The sequence below is a fragment of the Lasioglossum baleicum genome, chromosome 16, assembly GCF_051020765.1.
Source record: "Lasioglossum baleicum chromosome 16, iyLasBale1, whole genome shotgun sequence".
Taxonomy (NCBI): Eukaryota; Metazoa; Arthropoda; class Insecta; order Hymenoptera; family Halictidae; genus Lasioglossum; species Lasioglossum baleicum.
Genome location: NC_134944.1, coordinates 6,416,193 through 6,436,603, shown reverse-complemented (window position 1 = coordinate 6,436,603; position 20,411 = coordinate 6,416,193). Strand labels below are relative to the sequence as shown.

The window sequence follows — 20,411 nt, the reverse complement described above, 5'->3', positions numbered from 1 at the left end:
GTCGCGCAGTGTTTTTGGCGAGCGCTCGTTCGTAAACTTAATGGCCGAGCCAATAAAGATGATCGTGACGGTAACAGTGGCCGGAGACGATGACTTTGGCGCCGTTGGATGCAGAAAGGCAGTCGCGGAATGTCACTGGCTACCGGTGTTAAATGCTGCCACTTTCACCCCCTTCTGTCTCCCTGTCTTCCGAGTAAATAAACTCTTCCAAATTTCTCGCGGTCCGCCCGTTCCCGTATTCGTTTTTCTTTTGCTACCACCACCCGACTCGACGTTTTATTCGTTTCATTTCATTGCTGGAATATCTGAACAGGTAAACAAATTAGTTTGACGACCCCGCTGGGATCCCCGGAGTGCTACCACTCGCAGGACCAATCTACCTAGCAGGGGGGGGACCGGCAGCGAATCCAAAGCGAAATTACAAGGCCGATTAGGCGATATCAGACAGGATTGACCGTCTCGGCGTCTTCCTGTTTTCTCGTTAGCCGCCCCGAGACACTGGGCTCGTTGCACGCGAATAAATTCCCACCCACGCGAACCTTACCCACAGCCCCGGAGACCAATTTGTCCACAGGCATAATTTTAGGTTTTTCCTCGATCTGTCCTCGATTTCCGTTTGTCCAACGCGCCACCATTGATTTATCGCTCCAGGACCGTAATAAACGCGCGCGGGAGAATAGATTCTAGTTAATTTCAGCTTTACGAATTCATATTTTTAGTGCTGTCAACTTTTTGATAATCACTTCGATGTAATTCGACGTGTTGAGCAGACTTCGAACCGCCACAACTTTCTCAAAATTCCACCGGGAGACCCGGATATATCGGAGAAGTTAGAAGAGTTAGTTCACTAGGTGATGCGAAATAGAAATTTTGAAAATGCCGCTATTGTTGCTCTCCACAAATTGAGCCAGGTTGGGACTACGCCTTTGCGAATCTTCTTGAGACTTTACAGAAATTTTACCAGATTGTTCAGCTAACTAACATCATTTTTCTGCCAGAAAAATTGTCCAAATTCATACAGCTAAATAAAGATCGGCCTTTATTAATTATTAATGGACGATACTTTACATTTTGGGTCTGTGGAGGTGGCCTAACGGAACGGAACGCTCCCCTCGAGCAGGGGACGTTTCGCGAAAGTATAATTCTCCGGTATGAAAAGCAACAAAGTGCTAGAGGCGGATGAGTCGCGGCGAGAAATACGGGAGGCCGATAAATAAGGCGATGAAGGGGAGCAGAAAACCGTGGCGCTTTCGATATACGGGGATTTGCATATTTGCGCGGCGACCTGATCGTTCGCGTGCCATCGCCGCTGCATTCCGCGCGCGTGCATCTTCGGTTATATTTAATTCGCGGTGGGTGTATTTTCGAATCTGCCCGGCTAAAAATAACTGGAACACGTCCCATTGCATTCCACCGCTGTATTTAGATCCCTCGCGTATCGTAACACGCGTGTAGCTCGCACCCCGACAGGTTCGCGTTGCTCGCAACAACTTATTCTCTCGTTTACATAATTACGGCGCCGAGATTCCTCGAGCATTCTCGTGGCGAACGACCTCAATGTTATCATTCGATTACACTGATTTAACCACTGATGCCAATAACTAGACCGCGGATTTTTATGCAAAATACAAAATTGTCTGCACTTCTTTCAAGCTACAGGACCTTTCTGTTCTTGATACTTGTAGTAAGTTGGGAATAATGCAATAATGCAATAGTATGTTTAAATTTTATAAACATGTTTACTGTTTTGCAGTTGATCTACTCATCTCATAAAATTCGCGATCTAGACTTAAGGGTTAATCAGAGATCTCTTTCTGTTCAACCCCTATGCTTAACATTTTCTACGTTCGGTAATATCGCGGTCGCTGAACATTATTCTTCCATCAGTTCTACGAATGAAGTAAGGATCTTCGGTGTTGCGCAGTCTTCCGCCGCCTCTCCCTAACTTCATCTCCCTGCCACTTTGTGGTAATACCTGGAATCGTCGAGTATCTTCGCGCTACACCGCGTATAATATCTGTAACATGAAAAACAGTCACCACTGTTGCCAAAAGACGCGTCAATAATTATATGACTCGATAACAGTATTGAGTGATTAGAAATTAAGCTTTGAATCTGATCTAGCCATTTTATCCTTAACAAGAAAAATACTTCTAGCATAACTAACTGTTAGCCGGAGTATAGTGGAGCTAGACTATCAAATAAAATAGACATAAACAAAGAGTTGCAGCGAGAACGTGCTCACCGAGTCGCATCTCTCAAGGCTCGGTTGGAACATGTTGAAGAACCACAGATAGAGAAAGAGAGTAGCGGTCAAGCCGCGGAAGGGTTATGGATGTGAGCGCTGGAAGGATTACGGGTCGAAGAAGAGAGACTAGACAGCAGCGTGTCCGTGGAGGAACGAAGAGAAAGGTGAAACGGTGTGAAACGGAAAGAGAAGGGCCTAGAGAGAGAGAGAGAGACGTAGGCCGTTGCCGCGGTCTAACAAGAAGTAAGAAACCCTAAGCCGTGAACTGTATGGTCTGTACAATGACGTAGTGTTCTGTCATCCGGCGCGCTACCTCTCCAGCAGCCTCTCCACTACCACCAGCTGGCCATTATAGTGGGACAGAACACTTCACCGGTTCACAACTATACATATAGCGGTAGGCCTTTGAACGGTGCGCGCCTCGTGGCCTCGTGTTCCTCTTCCTTCTTTCTCGCGTCCTTTTTGCTACAAACTAAAGCCCATCATCGCGAACTCGTTATCTGTCTCTTCCGCGGCTGTTATCGTGCCCGCTACGCCGCGTACAAGTTATCGATGCGGTCCTGTTGACACTGTCGATCGTTCCGTCTCGCTGTTTCCTGCGTGTAAACAACCAGAGGCCAAAGACACCACCAGCGACGTCCTTGATCCTGCAGATTGAAATTCAAACGTTAGTGCCTCTCGGAGATGGTACGATGATAGAGTCTGACGGAGATGTCAGCGAAGATGGGAAGAAGCGGTTGTCACCTCTGAAGAAGATGATCCAGAATGTCGATGGTGTATGGAGCGCATTATGACAAACAAGCGCGGCGATCGTCCCTGACAATCATGAGAGCTTCCGCGCTGATCTGCTGGATACTCGTCTTCATACTGACCACCGACGGCCTGCACACCAGACATCAGGTGAGTACACGTGACTTCGACTTCCTCCTCCCTGAAATCGCAAATTGTTTTATCAACACGTTACACGTATACCGGCAATTATTTCCTAATTTTTGGAAGTCTATGATTCGTTTTGGTACATCACAATTCTACAGAGTCATTATAGTTATTAAATATGCTGATGTCTGATTAATTACTGCACATTTAAGTATTGTATTCAGTATTATATCAATTTCATTTTCATACAAAGAAGAAATTGATATGTAGGTTGGTTAAAATAGCTCCGAGTGCAAAGGGTTGATATAAACAGCCCTGAAATATTGATGTAAACTCATGAGAATAGTTTCATACAGAATCTACTGAGAGTGTAAACGTTATAGCGGACGTGTCGAGCATGAAAATAAATGTAGACTGAAGATAAAGAAGTTCTAATCACAGCGGTGGAGGAAATCACAGGGGTTAACACTTCGAGGACGAAAAATGCCAAGCGGGACAGCATCAAAGTAGCCGCGCGCCGGAGACATCAAAAGAAGCGCCGCGACATCAATCATACCGACTCTTAACACTAAAACTACCACTGGTCGAATGACCTGTTCCTAATTTTTTCTCTTACAATCGCTGAGATTACAAAGCTGTTTTCATTGAACATTGCCGAATACGGATTCCTGTGTCCTGCAATTAATGCACAATATTTTTATTTTGCGCGAAGATCCGCAGTCTAGTAATGAGATTTCATTTACGACTTTTTCTTGAAGCTCAATCGGAGCGATCAGCGTCGTCCCTTAAGGTGTTAATGAAGTGCGATGGGCCTAGATCTTTAATTGCCGAAGGAACTTCAGTGAAGTTCGAATTTCCGAGACAGGAAACGGAGATTCCGTGGGCTACGCCATTGAATGGAAGCAGAGTTCGCGGCGCACGCTTCCCAGAAGTAGAAACGTTCCCGGATCCGCCGAGCGTATCCCATTCCGCTCCATTCCACTCGTACTGCGTCCCTTTACCTGTTCAGATCCACGAGCCAAACACGGGGCCTCTTTTGATGTGCCGACATGCCGCCCTCCTCGGGAGCGACGATCCAAACATGGAGCTACAATAGATCCAATTATCAATTCCATTGTCTTCTTCCTGAAATTCCATTGCATTCTTCCTCAAACTCGTTGATTTCTTTTAACAGCTGGACGATGAGGAGACTAGACGCAATCTGGACGGTCTTATCGAGGAATACTCGGGCCCGAGGCTCCTCCGTTCCCCCTGGATGACCGTCACCCTCAAAGACAAGCGGAACGACGAGCTGGAGAAGGAAACGCTTCCCACGAGGCACGCGAAGCACCGGAAACGACGTCGCTGCCGAAATCGGTCGATCTGCTCAAGAGGCATCGCTAGGCCGTTTCGAAACGAGACCAAGAACGATCGGGAGGCTAATACGGTCTTGGAGAATGAAGAGCACGTTGCTGACGCGAATGATCAGACACAGGTGATTGTCCTCTACCTGGAATAATATTATCATCAGTCCTCGATACATTGCTATGAATATACAGGTCTATTTAACAAGACTCTACCGTCAAAGTCAGCCCGTGTGACTTTCCCATGATCCTCAGTGCCAATTGTTCCTCAGGAGGTGAATAGCGAGTCCAAGGGCGAGGACTACGACGCAAGGGACCCCGAGGAGAAGGCTAGCTTTAACGTAGAGAGGAACGTAAGCTCGGAGTCGATGGACTCCTTCGACGACCGCAGCCTCCTGGACGAGATCGAGTTCCAAGACACTAGCTTGCCATCCTGGGCGGAGGACTGGTCAAAGAAGGACAGGCTGAACGAGACGGACAATTACGGGGATGAAACGGCGCGCCGTTCGGCCGTGGAGGATCAAACGGCGTTCCACGAAGGCCTGGGCGTTTTGTTGGGCAGGCTGTTCCAAAGCCTGCGTAACGCTTCCGGCGTGGAGGGTCGGGACATCTTGAAGGAGCTGAATTTCGTGAACGGTTCGAGCGAGGATCCCTGCCAGAAGTGGTTGAACAGTAGGGACAAGCTTGAGAAGGTTTTCTTAGGTAAGCCTACGTAGAAGAAATAATCTCCGAGCCGAGGTATAAATATGGAACCTATTGTTGGCGGGTTCTACGAACGCGATCGTTCTGTTGCAGGTGGCCTGGCCTCGCTGCCCGCCTGCCCTTGTCAATATCCCAGCAACATCTTTTACGACGACAAAATTTGGGACGAGCCGCAGAGAAGGCATTTCAGGTGGCGGGACGTCAGCGGCAGCTCTCAAAGGCTTGACGTTTACAAGCCCGGAGCCGCTTACTGCGTAAGATCGTTGCTCATCCAGGGAAGCGGAAGCGCGGCCGCTCAGCATTGCTGCTACGATCGCAGGAGGAAACTCCTGACCCGTGGTTCCGGTGCCGGCACACCGAACTTCGTCAGCCCGGAGATATCCGCTATTCTGCACGAGAGGATCGACGTGCTGCCGTGGAGACTTTGCAAGGGGGACTTCTCCAGGTACCTGAAACGAGAGAGCTGTGATAGCCATGCATTGTATATAAAGTTAAATGAGACACTCTTCTTTCACGTCTCGCATTCAACATGTCGAATGTGTTCGTCTTCAGGTACAACGGAGTCAGACCACCCAACAACGACAACAGCTGCGACCCGAACCCCGATGACGAGGAGTATCAACGACAAATTGATAACACGAAGTACTATTAGCTCGTACGTTCCCTATTTAAATGATGTTCAGGCGCTGTGCAGAGATGACTGAGGAATCAGAATACATTTTTGTCTTAGCGAAGCGTGTTGCCCTTCCATCCCTGCACAGTGCCACCCGCCGAGCACCGCAGACTGTATTTACATAATTTAAGCGTGTAAAGCAACTTTGTGTAATAAAAATATATTGTATGTAACTGTACGTCTCTCCAGTCTTACTCCGTCTTCTCCTGGACGTCCTTAGATTTTCAGGATTCAGGTGCCGAGCGCGGGACGTTTGAAAAGCCGCGCGTCCAGAAGCTTGATAAGTTCGGAACCGGTTTTAGTGCGTAGCCGACTCGGTTCGCAAGGTTTCCAGTCACGTTTCTCGCGCTTCGTCCGATGCCGAAGAGGGGAGGAGAACGCAGAAGACGTGCACAGCGAAGTCGATTCAACGTCGCGTGGCGGGGCGGTCAGTTGTTATGGTTACTGGTCGCAAACACACACCTTGCGCGAACCGTTTCGTTTCTACACCGCCTGGACGAGTCTAGACAGTCATGGACTGGGCCGCGGATTTGGAGATCACTTCGAAAAAGGTATATCTTCGCATACTTCGCTGTAGAGGTTGCGTTGCCTCGATAATTGTCGCTGCAGGGTGGAATTTTTCACACCTTCCGAACACTCGGAAAGATAGAGTGAAGAATGTTGTTGAGAGAGAATGATTTAGGGCCCGAGGGTCCGAGGACCCAGCAGGAGGTGTGTTTTAGAAGTCTTCTCTGCGGGAGACTGCTACCCACCGGGCCTAACAGGTGGTATGGGGATTGCACGCATATTTAGCAATTTTTCACAGAAAAACTATTGAATCTGTCGCATTGCTACTTCTCACACGTATTCATTGGGGTTTGAACAACACGTCTGATGTTTTTCAAGTGAAAATAATCAAAATTACGTGAGTGTATAATAGATCTTCATAGCTATTTGATTTGTAGCTTTTACCCCGACTGGGCAGACGGTCGACGCAGAATGTCGCGCAGGAGGAAAGCAAATCGGACGATGATCTTTTGGAGAGTCCTGTATCGATGTCCGCTGGGAAATCAACGCAACCACCTGTGGCACCCCCTCGCACCAGGAAAACGGGATGGGGTGACGAACTGAAGAGCGGCAGGTAAATTACAATTCTCTGCTTCTGAAAAAGTTAATTATTATTGTTTTATCATATTCTTTTCTTTCCTTATGTTTTAATAGATCTCGAGGAGCGGCTAACATGATTGAACAGTGAGTATAACGCGTAACTTTAAGAAATCAGACAACCATAGTCACTGATAGACTGTTTATTAGGGAACGGAGCCGCGGGATCGAGAAGGACCCTGCTGACGGTGAGAATTGTTTCTCCTAGTGCCACTGTTCAACAAACTTTCACCTCAGATCCGTAATGTTTTAAATAAACATTGTACCCTTCGCAGACATTCCCATTATTCCAGACTTGGACGAGATACAGGAGGACAGCGCATTGTCCGACATCAATACTCCCACGTAGGTATAGTTGCATGTTCCCTATTGTCGATTGCATTTCTCTATGTCCTTTTATTAATCACCTCGCAGGGTGAACGTGAACAGGGTCACCGCTTACAAAGAGCTCGACACAGATTTGGTGAAGAACGCCGCGTTCACCTCTCTAAATGGCGTCAATCTCTCCCTTCTTGCCGAGAAATTATACAACGAGAACCTGACGAAGGAACCGGACGAGGTGTGGAACTGGAATCTCCTGTTCACTCAGGTCGCCTCCGAAATAAACAGCGAGGCTCAGAAGAAGATTTCTACGTGAACGTTGTATCATTTTTATAAATAAATACACCTGACGTCAGAACATCTCTTGCCGATTTCTTTCATGCAACAGAAAAGAAACAAATTATTAGTGTATTACAATTGCGTTATATGGAGGCAGTAGCGTTTTTTTATTGTATTGTGCGGGGTAAATAAAAGGAAGTAGTAACATACAAAAAAACATGGCATACTGCTTCTGCAGTGCCTGCATATGGAAGCGACAAATTACAACCTCGTCTGACCTATTCGATTGCCCCCCAATTTGGAAATCGCGGTAGTTCGAGGAGCGACGTGAAGGACTCGACCGTGCAGGCGTGCAAATCCGAGGTTTGAGGAAACCACGAACTTGAACGCGCAATCGGGAGCCGACACAAGCTACTTGAAGCGACCACGTGACAACACCCACTGAGCAGATCTGCCACAATTTCTACGTTAGCGATCAATGTTCAGCTGTGCCATCACTAGCACACACTTCCAAAAGTAATATTCTCGATCCCGGTATATATACAAAAGATCCACATTACGAGTATCAGCGAGAAACTCATCTTACCAAAAATAATATTGTTTACAGCTAGTAAAACGTACAAATTACAAACGGCAAGTACCACAATACTTGCGCAGTGTCTACACGCTTCGTGTGCAAGCTTATTCATATAAATAATATTTGCTTTTCACTTAAATAATAATATAAAATTGAACGGAGGGTAGAAACGATCAACTAAAAAGCCATCTAGCAGACGAACCAGGAATCATAGTCGATTTGGTTACAATCGACTCGTGGGTCGTTCCGCAGTTATCGATCGCGACAGCGCGCTTCAGGTTTGAAATGTGGCAGCGACTAGGACTACTAACCCGCCAATTATTAAAACCGAAATTCGCATGTGTGCGCAACGAGCCAAATTAAAATTCAGACGATTACTCCCTTCCTGTAGCCTCGAGTGAGATGTCGTGAAGATTTCGAACGAAATTTTGTTAATTATGGATGCTATCCATTTACTTTAACCCCTTCAACCGGGCACCCGTACAACGCGATAAACTGCCATCCCCTGTATGCGGGACTTTATTGAAATATACCACACGGAGCTGAATTAGCAACTGCTACTAAAGTAAAAATATACTCGGTCTCTTCTAGATTCAGTTCGATACTAAAAATCGTCAAATCCTCACATCATAATTCTTTAAAAAATGATGCATGATAGTTTAATCATCTAAGGTTAAACGCCGTCGCGGGCTGGGAGTTCTAAATCAGAATAAAATTGTTTTACACATTTGCTGAAATAACTACTTTAATGCAAAATAAATATTTGATAATGTAGTCGACAGCTTTGTTTATGCTCGAAACACAAAATTTCAAGTTTTCAGATTCTAAATACTATATGCGAGTAAATTAAAAGTTAAAATAAATGTAGATACCTAATAGTTAAAAACTTCTCTTATCTCGTAGGAAATTACTAACTTCCGACACAGCTTCGACTGCATCCGATGTTTCGCGATGGGTACGGTGCACGCGTCGACGAGGAGAGAGGAGAAGCCAAGTGCATTGCACAACGAGAAGGAATGCATAAGTTGCGTGGAGCCACAGGACAGGGGTCCAGGGAATCCGGGAAGCTTCGAGGACCTGCACAGAAAGGTGAAGGAGCTGTACCCGCAGAACTTCGAGGGAGCGCGGTTGATAATTCGAAAGGTGCTTAGCGAGCACTTCAACGTGACGCATTCGATCACGCTGAGCTCGGTGACGCCTTCCGGTTACAAGTTTGGAGCGAGTTACGTTGGTACGAAGATGGTAGGCCTTAAGGAGAGGTACCCCGTGATTATGGGTGAGATATCACCGAATGGGAACCTGTCTGCTTCCTTCGTACACACGCTGGGATGTCGATTCCGGTTCAAGCTATCGGCGCAGGTCGCTAAGGGCCTGTACAAGGCGTCGAGCTCCACGGCAGAGTATCGCGCGAATGATTTCACAGTAGCAGTCACCATGGCGAACCCAGATTTCACCAGGAGTCACGGGACCTTGGTGATGCACTATCTGCAAGCGATTACGTCTAGGATCACCCTGGGTGCAGAGCTGGCCTGTCTTCGCGGCTCCAAAGTACCCGGCGGTCTGCAGACAGTCATGTGTGTCGCTTTCCGCTACAGCACCGGTCTCACGACCCTGTCCGGCACCCTCGGCGAGGCGGGTCTCCACTTGTGCTACCATCACAAGGCCAGCTCGCAACTAGAGCTCGGTGTCGAGTTAGAAACCAATGTTCGGACTCATCACTCGATCGCCACGATAGTCTACCAAATGAACGTCCCCTACGCGGACCTAGTGTTCCGCGGAATAGTCAATTCCGAGACTTCCGTCGGCGCCGTGTTCGAGAAACGATTGTACCCCATACCCGAGTGCTCGCTGGTCATCAGCGGTCTCATGAATCATAGCAAGCAACAGTTTCGCGTGGGCGTCGGTCTCAATATCGGCAAATGATGGCGGAACATTTGTGTGTGTCGAACGCATGCACGGTATCAAAGAAATTGGCGTAGAAAGGTTTTTATTGCGTCTCCGACAAGCCTTTTTCACATCTCGTCGCAACCATCGCTGTTCTTGATTCAATGTACAAACAACGTCCGAGTTGGAGAGTTTGTGTAATTGCACGAGTGTTGAGCAGCACTGCATAATCAGTTCGAACTTAACACAAGCGGCCAGCACCCGACGCACGGATAAATTTGATACTGTTTAACGCGTAACTCTAGTCGTCCCCGTTCGCTATCCTCTCATCTAAATCGTCGTACTCGTGGTAGGCGGTGGTCTTCAGCTTGTCAAAATTCACCTCGAACTTCTCGCTGAGAAGCCCGTTGCTGTCGGCGTACTTTAGAATGTCGCAGATCAGAGGAGACTCGACTCCCAGCAGGTATTCGCAGGTCTCTGGCTCGAGCAGAAATAGGGAAACGCTGGATAGACTTGCCGCGTGGCCCTCGACGCATTTCAACTTCACCTGAAAATTTGTTGTTTGTGCTCAACTTGAAATTGTAAAGGATACAGCCAGATAAATTGATCTTTCATCGTGCAATTCGATGGGACACCGACTTGAAAGGTTTTCTTTGGATGTCATATCGAATGGTAGGACGAAAGATCAATTTTCTCCTTATCAGTTATACTTCAGTCTGTCTGGGATTGCCAGTCTGATCGCAGATAGTCCCGTCGCTGTAAAAATGTGAAAGCTGTTTGCGCAGCTCCGGTGATTTTGGCTTCTTGTGTGGGTGCGCCGCGATCCACTCCAAGTGTTTCTGCTTGTCGAATTTGCCGAGAGTGACTGTCGTTTTGGTACCGTCCCGTTCTACGTGATACTGGATCACGGAACGTCCATAGCAGAATTCGTACTTCCACCATCCGTGGCCCTGATCTCAATTAATAATTAATTACGTTCCACCTCAGAGAGCACAATTCGACAAAGTGATGTACTGACCCCATGCAAACAATTCTTGCCGCTGAAGAAATTTTTCGCGGGACTTGCCTCCACCGGACTGATACCTGGATCCGATATCGAGTCGATCGATTCCTCCATGTTATGTCTGTCTATCATGTCGACCGGATTTATCTCGACCCTAACGCGCGCCTCGCCATCCTAAAATATACATGTAAACGTTAATGAAATTATCATGTATCGTACCCGATGATCGCGAACAGCTGTCTACGATCGATGTTAATGCTATACTGAATGAAATTGTTAGAAACATGAATATTCTGAGTACCATTGCTCCTTTGTATTACGTTATACGATCTTATGTACACTGATTTTGTTTGAACATATCATAGCAACCATAGGAATCCTAGTAAGATGAATGATGGCGGAACATATACATTTGTGTGTGTCGACCGCATACACGGCAGAAAGAACAAAGAAATTGGCGTAGAAAGTTTTTTATTGTGTCTCCGACAAGCCTTTTTCACATCTCGTCGCAACCATCACAATTCTTGATTCAATGTACAAACAACGTCCAAGCTGGAGAGTTTGTGTGATTGCACGAGTACTGTGCTGCGCGTATATATCGTATACACGAAACCTTTAACGCGCGATGTTCGTCAACCAACGAACAAAGAACAACCGAATCACTGCTTTCAGTTCGAACTAAACACAAGTGGCCAGCACCCGATGCTGGCACTCTAGACGCACGGATAAATTTGATACTGTTTAACGCGTTACTCTAGTCGTCCCCGTTCGCTATCCTCTCGTCTAAATCGTCGTACTCGTGGTAGGCGGTGGTCTTCAGCTTGTCAAAATTCACCTCGAACTTCTCGCTGAGAAGCCCGTTGCCGTCGGCGTACTCTAGAATTTCACAGATCAGAGGAGACTCAACTCCCAACAGGTATTCGCAGGTCTCTGGCTCGAGCAGAAATAGGGAAACGCTGGACGGACTCGCCGTGTGGCCCTCGACGCATTTCAACTTCACCTGAAAATTTGTTGTTCGTTAGCGTTTGAAATTTGAAAGGTTTTCTTTGGATGTCCTATCGAATGATATGATCTTTATCTGGCTATGCCCTTTATCTTTATTCTCCTTATCTGTCATACTTCAGTCTGCCTGGGATTGCCGGTCTTATCGCAGATAGTCCCGTCGCTGTAAAAATGTGAAAGCTGTTTACGCAGCTCCGGTGACTTTGGCTTCTTGTGTGGATGCGCCGCGATCCAGTCCAAGTGTTTCTGCTTGTCGAATTTGCCGAGAGTGACTGTCGTTTTGGTACCGTCCCGTTCTACGTGATACTGGATCACGGAACGTCCATAGCAGAATTCGTACTTCCACCAACCATTGCCCTGCTCTCAATTAATAATTAATTACATTCCATCGCAGCGAGTACCATTCGACTAAGTGATGTACTGACCCCGTGCAAACAATTCTTGCCGCTTAGGAAATTTTTCACGGGACTTGCTTCCGCCGGACTGATACCTGAATCCGTTATCGAGTTGATCGAGTCCTCGATGTTATGTTTGTCGATCATATCGACCGGATGTATCTCAACCCTGACGCGCGCCTCGCCATCCTGAAATGTACACGTAAACGTTAATTAAACTATCATTTATTCTACCCGATGAACGCGAATAGCTGTCTACGATCGATGTTAATGCTATACTGAATGAAACTGTTAGAAACATGAATATTCTGAGTACCATTGCTCCTTTGCATTATACGTTAAACGACCTCTATGTACACTGGTACATGCAAAAATGTTTTTACGTTTTGAATGTCTCCTCGTCGACGTATCATTCTTAAACTAATGAATATTAGATAGTCCGACGCTGTGTAACAGCTGAAAGCAATGGGAGGAACAGCAATGACAGACGCGGAAAATATTACAAGTGACGTAATAAAGCGAAAAAAACTGTGATGCATCGCATGTAACAGTGCGTGAATAGTGTTTTGTACTGTTATTCCGAATAGTATTCTCTTCGAGAAATATGCAGTCTCAGGGGGGGAGGAAACGAATATATATGTAGAAAAGGAAGGGACAGAATGAAATACACATTAATGACATATAGTGACAATAAGAACCACCAAGCGCTTATAGCCTGTTCCCAAAAATACAAAATATTCTGACCTGGCCCTCCTGATCTACATGGAGGATTGCATAGACTTTCTGCGGCTTGTCATCCTGTGCAACAAATAATGAATTCAGTATATGGATGAGAAACAAGGAGAAATATTGATTAACGCTAAGCCGAAACAAATTCTAACATGGCTGGTCGCTAGACAAGTCATGTGAATTGTGTATATGTAGAAACTTAGAATCAGTATCAATAAAAGCAGTTTCCTACTATTTGCGTGACATATAGTGTTTTCTATGGATAAAGTGCATGGCATAAATGTTTGTTGTCCGAACAAAAATCTGCGTGTTTCGCCGAAAAATCCATTAAGAAAAATGTACTACTGTTGTACACAGGAATCGTGTGAAAAATTTTATTTTAAATAACAACATTATATACACACGACACAAGCATATTCAGGAATAAATAGTTAACTGTGTAGGGTTTAGGAAAAGTGGTTTTACCGTCACTTTTTGGTGTTGCAGCTTCAAGCTTTCCATTTCCATTGAAATAAGTGCCCTCGGTTTCTTTGGCGCATTGTCAACTGGCAAGCAGTTGACTTCGTTGCCCCCTGTGCCTTGTTGTTTATAGTCAGGATGATGGCACAGCACAGGAGACAATACGATCACCTCGTATTCGCAACTTACAAGCTCTTTCACGGAGAACAAGTCGTGTCTACCGTGCTGATAACAAACATAACGGACTTTGACTTTTCGTGGTTTATTATTTATATCGCAAACTGTACCATCGCCCATCTCGATCTCCACGTAAGGCATATTGATCCCGTCAACCTTGGTGACCGGTATCTCTGCTTTCCTGTTAGGCCTTAGATTTCTTTCTTGATACTCTGCCACCAGTTTCATTTCTTGCAGCTTGTCGAACGTACCTAAGTAATACTCTTGTATCTTTACTTTCTTCCCATCCCTATCTTCGTGATACTGTCGTACGTACTTTCCATGACATAGTTCGTATGTCCAGTACAACTCAACCTACACAGATCATACCATAGAGAAGAAATGTAGGATATTTCATGCAGAGGTTGTTTATAATTGAAATGTATACCTTATAAGAGCAAGGGCTATGCTTGGGCAGCAATGATAAAATTTCTATAGGGTTCGCTCCGTAGTAAGGCTCATTGTGATCGTCTTCTGAATCGATTGCATCAGGAATTAAACATTGATACTTTTCATTGTTCGCAGTTGTTATGAAGTAAGTCTCTAGATTTGGACGACTCTCCTGTAAGAAATAAAAATGATTGATTTATATCTGTCACAGACTAAGATTCTATTTACGAACTTATCGACTATATGCGTACCAATAAATCGGCGTTCGATTTTCCCGGCCAATTTACTTTGAACAGGATTGTATCATCGAAACTTCTCATATCATGTCCGTATACAGTAACGAAAAAAAACAGCACATTGTAGACAGTACGATATTTCGACATTTTTGTAAAAATCGTGATTATTTCACCATATTTTTAACGAACGAGACTGGTAAACAGCGCTAACGTGACTGCCATCAAGGCTGTGCAGAAATGTTTCTGCTAACTGCTGCTAACGTGGAGATAGTGCAATTTGTATCTCGAAACTTCAAACAAATTTATACGCTTTTTACTAGCATTGAACTTGGAATTCTCTGAATTGTGCGGTGTCTCACAGGAATTTTGTTCCTCGCCTAAATATATGTAAATCGTTTCGCTCGATAGCCAGTAATTTCGGGCCACGCGAACTGACGTGGATGATTCTCAGTGGAATATTTCGCTCACTCTCGCGTAACGAAACGGTGAAGTACATTTAGAAAAGGAAGCTGCCATCATTTATTAAATATTCAATTTGTTCTTCATGCTAAAGTTCTTTTGGAAGTCTGCAGAATTGAATATTTCCAGTCGAGTGCAACCAGCAACAACCAGCCATATCACTGCATATCACGGAGTCACGCGACACTTCTGACACTTGTAAAAGCGCGGCAATATTTGAAACGTAATGGGCTAGAAATAAATTAAACACTGCTCACAATGTTGTTTTTATTATGTTATATATTCAAATTTATATAAAATGGCTTCTGTATCTATCCCAGATAAGTGCCACAATTAATTCGAATAGAATAACAAGTCTCTGATTCTGAATTTAAAAGAAGTAGTTCTAGAGCTACGTTCACAGTGTACAAACTTACGGGCGCATGCTCATTGATCACCGAAAGTCAGCCGAGTTTTTCCTCTACAATGATCCTGTGTGATCCATGATGGATCTACACGGTTCAGACTGGTTCAGACGGTTCCCGAAAAACGCCGGAGTTTCGCCTCTGTAAGAATCGCCAGTGACAGCGGCCTGCAGCTGCAGCGGCTTGACGAAATTGTTTCGGTTGCGAAAATTTTCGTAAACTTGGTGTGCCTTCTCGATACGGTGATAGTCTGGTCCGTGATTCGTGATCATTCATGACCGAGAATCGTGATCAGGGACCCCGTTGAAGTGGAAACAGACACAGACTACGGACTAGTTCGACCTTAAAAGTCATCCGCCGTTGATCGTTCCGCTCACGTTCTCGCGCGAGAAAACTGGTGATAATTCGGGAACCGTGTGGCCTCAATTGAATTAACTATGTCGGACACTAGGCGACGTCGAAAGTCTAATCAGTCGTGCGGTTCTGACGATCTCTCGGACTCCTGCGAGGAGTTGAACGCAACGAAAGAGACCCAGGTTAGCTGTTTGCAAATGTCTTTCTGGTTCGATATTTTTCCGATGCTTCTGGAGTAACGATCTCATTTTCTCTCTTGGTCTCGATCGTTCTCCGGGCTGTCAATGTTTATACGAGTCCCCCGTATCGTCTCGGATCGAAAGTTAGGCGGAAGACCCGATTATGCGGATTAAGTAGACTGTTGTAATACTTCTGTGTATAATACTGACAAGACTTTCTTTCGTGTTTAATCTGCCGGCGAGCGAATTCATCGGTTAAACGAGATTACTCTTCATTTGTCCGAAATACGCTAGAAACCCGTTCGTACATATTTTCACATTGTAGAATCAGATGAGAAAATATCGATGATGATTCTGCAGAATGTTTACAGCATCGTTAATTCTATTTTACATTTATGCTCCGTTTTACAGAGCAGCGAACAGACTGATGGACACCAAGACTCCGAATGCGACATTTACGCGTCTGATTCTGATGTGGAATCTCAAGACGGCGCGTTGAGGGAGAGCGGAGATGGCCAGGAAGAAGAGAAACCTCAGAAGAAATTAGACGACGACGAGGACAGACGAAATCCACAGTACATTCCCAAGAGGGGAACATTCTATGAGCATGATGACAGAACTGCGGACGAGGTACCAGAGACTAATCCAGAGTCTCAGAGTGAAAGGGATACCAAAGAGAAGAAGGTGTGGAAAGATAAAGAGGACAGATGGGATCATGATAGGTACAACGACGAAGAACAGGCACCAAAGAGTCACGAAGAACTGATAGCGGTGTATGGCTATGACATTAGAAACGAAGAAGGTCCACCCAGGGCTAGAAGAAGAAGAAGATACGGGTAAATATCCTAACGCGATTGTTATAGTTCACCGATTTTACATGTTTCATTCGTTACAGTCGTGGCCCCAATAAATATACACGCAACTGGGAGGATGAGGATGCCTATGGAAAACCGGGAACTAATGTCGCAAATAGAAATAGGAAGTTTAACAGAAGCGGTGAAGATTTCCCAGCGCTGGGAACTAATAAAAACGCTACTGCACAAGTAGAGGAGCCGGTAATCTCGTCGGCTTGGTACAGTAGTAAAAACAAAATCCAGAACAAAGTACAAAACTTTCCACCTCTGCAAACTCAGAGCGATAGTCCGAAAACGAAATCGAGCAGTACATCTAATACTCACACGTGTGTAACGTTTTGTCGAATTAATGATGCCGCCTTTCTAATTTCTTATCGGATTACCTCGATCGTTTGATTTACAGGAACGAGAACAAAGCTCCGAACGAGCCAACAAATCCAGCTTGGAAAAAGGATACCAAGTATTCTCCACATACTCAGAGTAACAATGGAAACAGCGGAGCTGGCGGTGACGCAGATAAATTGGTGAATGCAAAGACATCTCCGAGAGATAACAACAAGAGGAACGTCCACGAGTCTGTAAGCTTGGCAGCGAGTAGAACACGTGGACGAGGATTCAGGACGAACGCTAATAACAATATGGTTGCTAATAGAACGATTGAAACTAAACCAAAGGGCCGCGGGGCTGGTCCAATCACCGCGGAGAATAAGAGAAATAGTAACGTACAGAACGACGACGAGCTACAGATCACGCATGACATGAAGCATGTCAGCGTGAACGATGGTGCACAGTATCACCAGAGTGGGAGACATAATAGTAGGTATTCGATGCGTATACAACTCTGTATCACCTTCTGAACTATTCGTTATTGAAATATCTATTTCCAGAAAATTTCTACGGACAGTCCTCGAATCAACAGAGGTCAAACACAGTACCCCCAAGAATGCAACAACAGCAATCTCATTCCTCATCGCCGCAACAGCAACAATCGATTCAGCAACAATCAATTCAGCAACAACAAGATAGTTCTGCCAACAGACCGAAGCGATACTCCAGTTTGCGACAACGTCCTACAGTCGCCGAAACTCCTGGACAACAGAATTACCCGCCACCGCATGGGCAACACGCGCAACACAACCAGCACAGTCATAATCAGCACAACCAGCACGGATATTTTCCCCCGCAAGGTAATAAATACATTTCGATGATATTTTGACCTTGTTCAATACATCTTCTCGTATCAAAGATAATATTTGTAAATATACTTATGTATTTCGTATTAATATATGGCTTGTGTGTACATGCATCTAGCTGGCAATTCAAGAGGTGTTTTAGAGTCGCAAGGTAAGACAAAGTGGTTTCCTTACTCGTGTGACAAGCTTCTTTGTGTCTGTATTTGTCTTGTTTCTGCGTGAGTGGTCGCGTGTATGAGTATCGTCTAAAGTAATTTTTCTAATGACGATTTAATGTTGATAGGATATCCGCAAGGTCATTTCGAACAAACCCCGCCTGTTGCTGCCGCTGCTACTCCACTGGCTGGACAGCCTGTTATTCCTTTGCCACCGAATGGCCAACCAGCTAGTTATGCGCCACCGCCATTTTTGGTACCGCCGCCGCAATTTATTCCTCCGCAGACTGCTCCACCTAGTATAATCAATTATGTTCCCGGCCCGAATGGTCCAGCATTTCAACCGAACTTTCAGGGCTACCAAGGATACAGTCCGCCGGTTCAGGTACTCTAATTATTAGAAAGGGAAAAACTTTGACTATTAAATTTTTTACAAAACTTCTATGAGAAATTTCGTCTCTACGGTTGCGTAAACATCCGTGTGGTTTCAGCCGCAGCGTCCTCCGCCCCCGCAAGAGCTTTTCCAGCCACAAGGTTGTACTTACTATAGTCCAGCGCAGCAGCAACAACAGCAACAGCAATCGGCTCCGATGAGACGACCGAAAGCTGCGATTCCGATTCTTCCACCGCCCGATAATCAACAACACCAGACCAGCAAAGGAAGAGGCAGAAGTACACAGCCGCAGCAGCTGAATCAGGCTGGCAACGCGCAACAATTTGAACAAGATATTATTAAAGGCAGCTTGCTGGAAGTTGAACAGCAGGCAGTTTCTGAACAGTTTGAGAACGTCGAGGTCGAACAGTGCTCGCCGATTCAAGAGATGCAGAAGGGCGGTGATCTGAGTGCAATAGAAGACACTGTGATCGAAGAGAAGGATACTAAAAGCGTTGAAATAGATGCACCGGTGTTTCAGGAGCTAGTTACGACGGAACCTATCGTCGAGATAATAAATGCTAACGACTCGTCCAAGATCGCTATAGACGATGAGGATATTGTTCACATTAAAACAACAGTCATTGAAAAGACTGAGAACGATCCTATCGTCATCGAGAGCAGTACGACCGAGAGCAAAGTTGTCGAGGAAGCAGCAGCTTGAAATAATGCCGTACAGTTTCTTTTAACTTTTCCCGCAAAAGACGTAATTGTAAATCTTCGTGAGTACGAGTACGCATAATAATTATAAAGGACGATGTGTAATTTTAATGAAGTTATACAATACGTATAGGAAATTGATGATCGCGAGCCGCTCGTGAAACAGTGGCAAAAACCGCCGTGTGTGCGTGTCTAATACATATTTCGAATGGTTTTATCTAATTCCAACGTGTTGTATATTTCGTAGGGTCGGTCGCATTTGTAACAATGTTCCGCTACGAATCTTCATCGATCTGCTGGTACTATTAAAAGGAAAAAAAACACATTCTTCAATACTGTTGAATTACTTTCATATATAAAAGTCTACTAATAATCGATTATTAGTAGAGGGGATTAGTGTTTAAATGTACTATCGTGTAACGAGCATTAACGCATGCAGCATCGACGCAGGGCAGAACGGTTAATAAGTCTCGATACATCTCTTTTTAATAACAACAAACAGTTCTTGTAAATAGACTTATATAGTCAGGTCAGTAACCTTAATACGCATTATGTCGTTTTCTGTATAAACACGTTTGTACCACGATTCGTTGAGTAAAAGCGACGGGCGAGCGAATTATGTTCATTTGATAGATAATCATCACTTAATGCTTTAATTTGACTTATACAGTGCGCGGTGGCGAGAAGAGAATTATTTACCTTCAATCGTTGGAGAAGGATTGTCATTTATAATTTTATGCATCCGCGTAGCTTAACTCAAGGCGCTGCTATAATACTGCTCTTATCTCTGATAGATTCTATCGAATCACGATAAATCTTTTCGTTTTTTCTTTTCTCTCTCTATTTTTTTTTAATACGCTTGCAGCATGCTTTGTTACTGGCGATGTGGAATGGAAAAGATAATATATTCGTAAGATTTTTTTCATAACTGACTAAATTTATTTTTCCTCTGTTCCGGTTTATCACACGAAGAAGACATTTTTTGGACGTAAAAACTTACCGATCGAGAGTCGACTCGTATAAAATCCAACGTTCAAGAGGAACACAGCGACGAGATCGTATAAACAATGGAATTGATCTACGCACGCAATAATCCTCGTTCACGATTGAATTGTAACGTTAGCGGATTAACAATTAAGTTCCATTCAGACGACGTAAAATGTTTAGGAGAATAGTGTACATAGTATCGGAATTTTACATCGCATTATATTTATAACATAGTAGTAGCGGTATATATATGTACG

At 44.9% G+C, this 20,411-nt stretch overlaps 5 protein-coding genes across 8 annotated transcripts; 4 read left to right on the top strand and 1 right to left on the bottom strand.

The window, feature by feature from the left end:
• Positions 1 to 2,169: 2,169 nt before the first annotated feature.
• Positions 2,170 to 6,023, top strand: LOC143216973 (uncharacterized). The gene is made up of 5 exons (XM_076440622.1): positions 2,170 to 3,148; positions 4,299 to 4,598; positions 4,740 to 5,169; positions 5,263 to 5,618; positions 5,726 to 6,023. The coding sequence occupies exons 1-5, from the start codon at positions 3,014 to 3,016 to the stop codon at positions 5,819 to 5,821; spliced, it is 1,317 nt and encodes a 438-aa protein (XP_076296737.1). The 5' UTR covers positions 2,170 to 3,013; the 3' UTR covers positions 5,822 to 6,023.
• LOC143216959 (endoplasmic reticulum lectin 1) lies at positions 5,261 to 15,140 on the bottom strand. 2 transcript variants are annotated; one of them, XM_076440577.1, is made up of 11 exons: positions 14,492 to 15,139; positions 14,239 to 14,412; positions 13,641 to 14,165; positions 13,191 to 13,244; positions 12,477 to 12,635; positions 12,169 to 12,408; positions 11,885 to 12,049; positions 11,065 to 11,223; positions 10,757 to 10,996; positions 8,172 to 10,593; positions 5,261 to 7,680 (listed from the first exon to the last, which is right to left on the bottom strand). In XM_076440577.1, exons 1-10 carry the CDS (start codon positions 14,621 to 14,623, stop codon positions 10,348 to 10,350), a joined length of 2,094 nt encoding a protein of 697 aa, XP_076296692.1. In that variant the 5' UTR covers positions 14,624 to 15,139; the 3' UTR covers positions 5,261 to 7,680; positions 8,172 to 10,347. The 2 variants fall into 2 exon arrangements, with proteins under 2 accessions (XP_076296692.1, XP_076296693.1); XM_076440578.1 differs by lacking the exon at positions 13,191 to 13,244 and having other exon boundaries at positions 14,492 to 15,140.
• On the top strand, positions 6,190 to 7,681 carry Ift43 (intraflagellar transport 43). Of its 2 annotated transcripts, none has more exons than XM_076440654.1 (6): positions 6,190 to 6,393; positions 6,787 to 6,962; positions 7,043 to 7,072; positions 7,124 to 7,173; positions 7,261 to 7,330; positions 7,400 to 7,681. In XM_076440654.1, the coding sequence occupies exons 1-6, from the start codon at positions 6,355 to 6,357 to the stop codon at positions 7,620 to 7,622; spliced, it is 588 nt and encodes a 195-aa protein (XP_076296769.1). In that variant the 5' UTR covers positions 6,190 to 6,354; the 3' UTR covers positions 7,623 to 7,681. The 2 variants fall into 2 exon arrangements, with proteins under 2 accessions (XP_076296769.1, XP_076296770.1); XM_076440655.1 differs by having other exon boundaries at positions 6,192 to 6,393; positions 7,136 to 7,173.
• Positions 9,114 to 10,152, top strand: LOC143216983 (mitochondrial import receptor subunit TOM40 homolog 1). The gene has a single exon (XM_076440645.1). The coding sequence runs from the start codon at positions 9,114 to 9,116 to the stop codon at positions 10,083 to 10,085; it is 972 nt and encodes a 323-aa protein (XP_076296760.1). The 3' UTR covers positions 10,086 to 10,152.
• A 302-nt stretch (positions 15,141 to 15,442) lies between the features above and the next one.
• On the top strand, positions 15,443 to 19,530 carry Btz (CASC3 exon junction complex subunit). 2 transcript variants are annotated; one of them, XM_076440567.1, is made up of 8 exons: positions 15,443 to 15,875; positions 16,284 to 16,708; positions 16,768 to 17,052; positions 17,130 to 17,542; positions 17,614 to 17,913; positions 18,038 to 18,070; positions 18,203 to 18,459; positions 18,566 to 19,530. In XM_076440567.1, exons 1-8 carry the CDS (start codon positions 15,777 to 15,779, stop codon positions 19,169 to 19,171), a joined length of 2,418 nt encoding a protein of 805 aa, XP_076296682.1. In that variant the 5' UTR covers positions 15,443 to 15,776; the 3' UTR covers positions 19,172 to 19,530. The 2 variants fall into 2 exon arrangements, with proteins under 2 accessions (XP_076296682.1, XP_076296683.1); XM_076440568.1 differs by lacking the exon at positions 18,038 to 18,070.
• Positions 19,531 to 20,411: the final 881 nt, after the last annotated feature.

Coding starts and splice junctions, on each gene's coding strand:
- LOC143216973 (XM_076440622.1), top strand. CDS start 3,014: ATGTCGATGGTGTATGGAGCGCATTATGACAAACAAGCGCGGCGATCG. Junction 3,149..4,298: donor GCCTGCACACCAGACATCAG/GTGAGTACACGT, acceptor TTCTTTTAACAG/CTGGACGATGAGGAGACTAG. Junction 4,599..4,739: donor ACGCGAATGATCAGACACAG/GTGATTGTCCTC, acceptor ATTGTTCCTCAG/GAGGTGAATAGCGAGTCCAA.
- Ift43 (XM_076440654.1), top strand. CDS start 6,355: ATGGACTGGGCCGCGGATTTGGAGATCACTTCGAAAAAG. Junction 6,963..7,042: donor GACGAACTGAAGAGCGGCAG/GTAAATTACAAT, acceptor ATGTTTTAATAG/ATCTCGAGGAGCGGCTAACA. Junction 7,174..7,260: donor CGAGAAGGACCCTGCTGACG/GTGAGAATTGTT, acceptor TACCCTTCGCAG/ACATTCCCATTATTCCAGAC.
- LOC143216959 (XM_076440577.1), bottom strand. CDS start 14,623: ATGTCGAAATATCGTACTGTCTACAATGTGCTGTTTTTTTTCGTTACT. Junction 12,636..13,190: donor ATGTAGATCAGGAGGGCCAG/GTCAGAATATTT, acceptor TGTACATTTCAG/GATGGCGAGGCGCGCGTCAG. Junction 10,997..11,064: donor GCAAGAATTGTTTGCATGGG/GTCAGTACATCA, acceptor AATTGAGATCAG/GGCCACGGATGGTGGAAGTA.
- Btz (XM_076440567.1), top strand. CDS start 15,777: ATGTCGGACACTAGGCGACGTCGAAAGTCTAATCAGTCGTGCGGTTCT. Junction 17,543..17,613: donor CCAGAGTGGGAGACATAATA/GTAGGTATTCGA, acceptor ATCTATTTCCAG/AAAATTTCTACGGACAGTCC. Junction 17,914..18,037: donor CGGATATTTTCCCCCGCAAG/GTAATAAATACA, acceptor ACATGCATCTAG/CTGGCAATTCAAGAGGTGTT.
- LOC143216983 (XM_076440645.1), top strand. CDS start 9,114: ATGGGTACGGTGCACGCGTCGACGAGGAGAGAGGAGAAGCCAAGTGCA.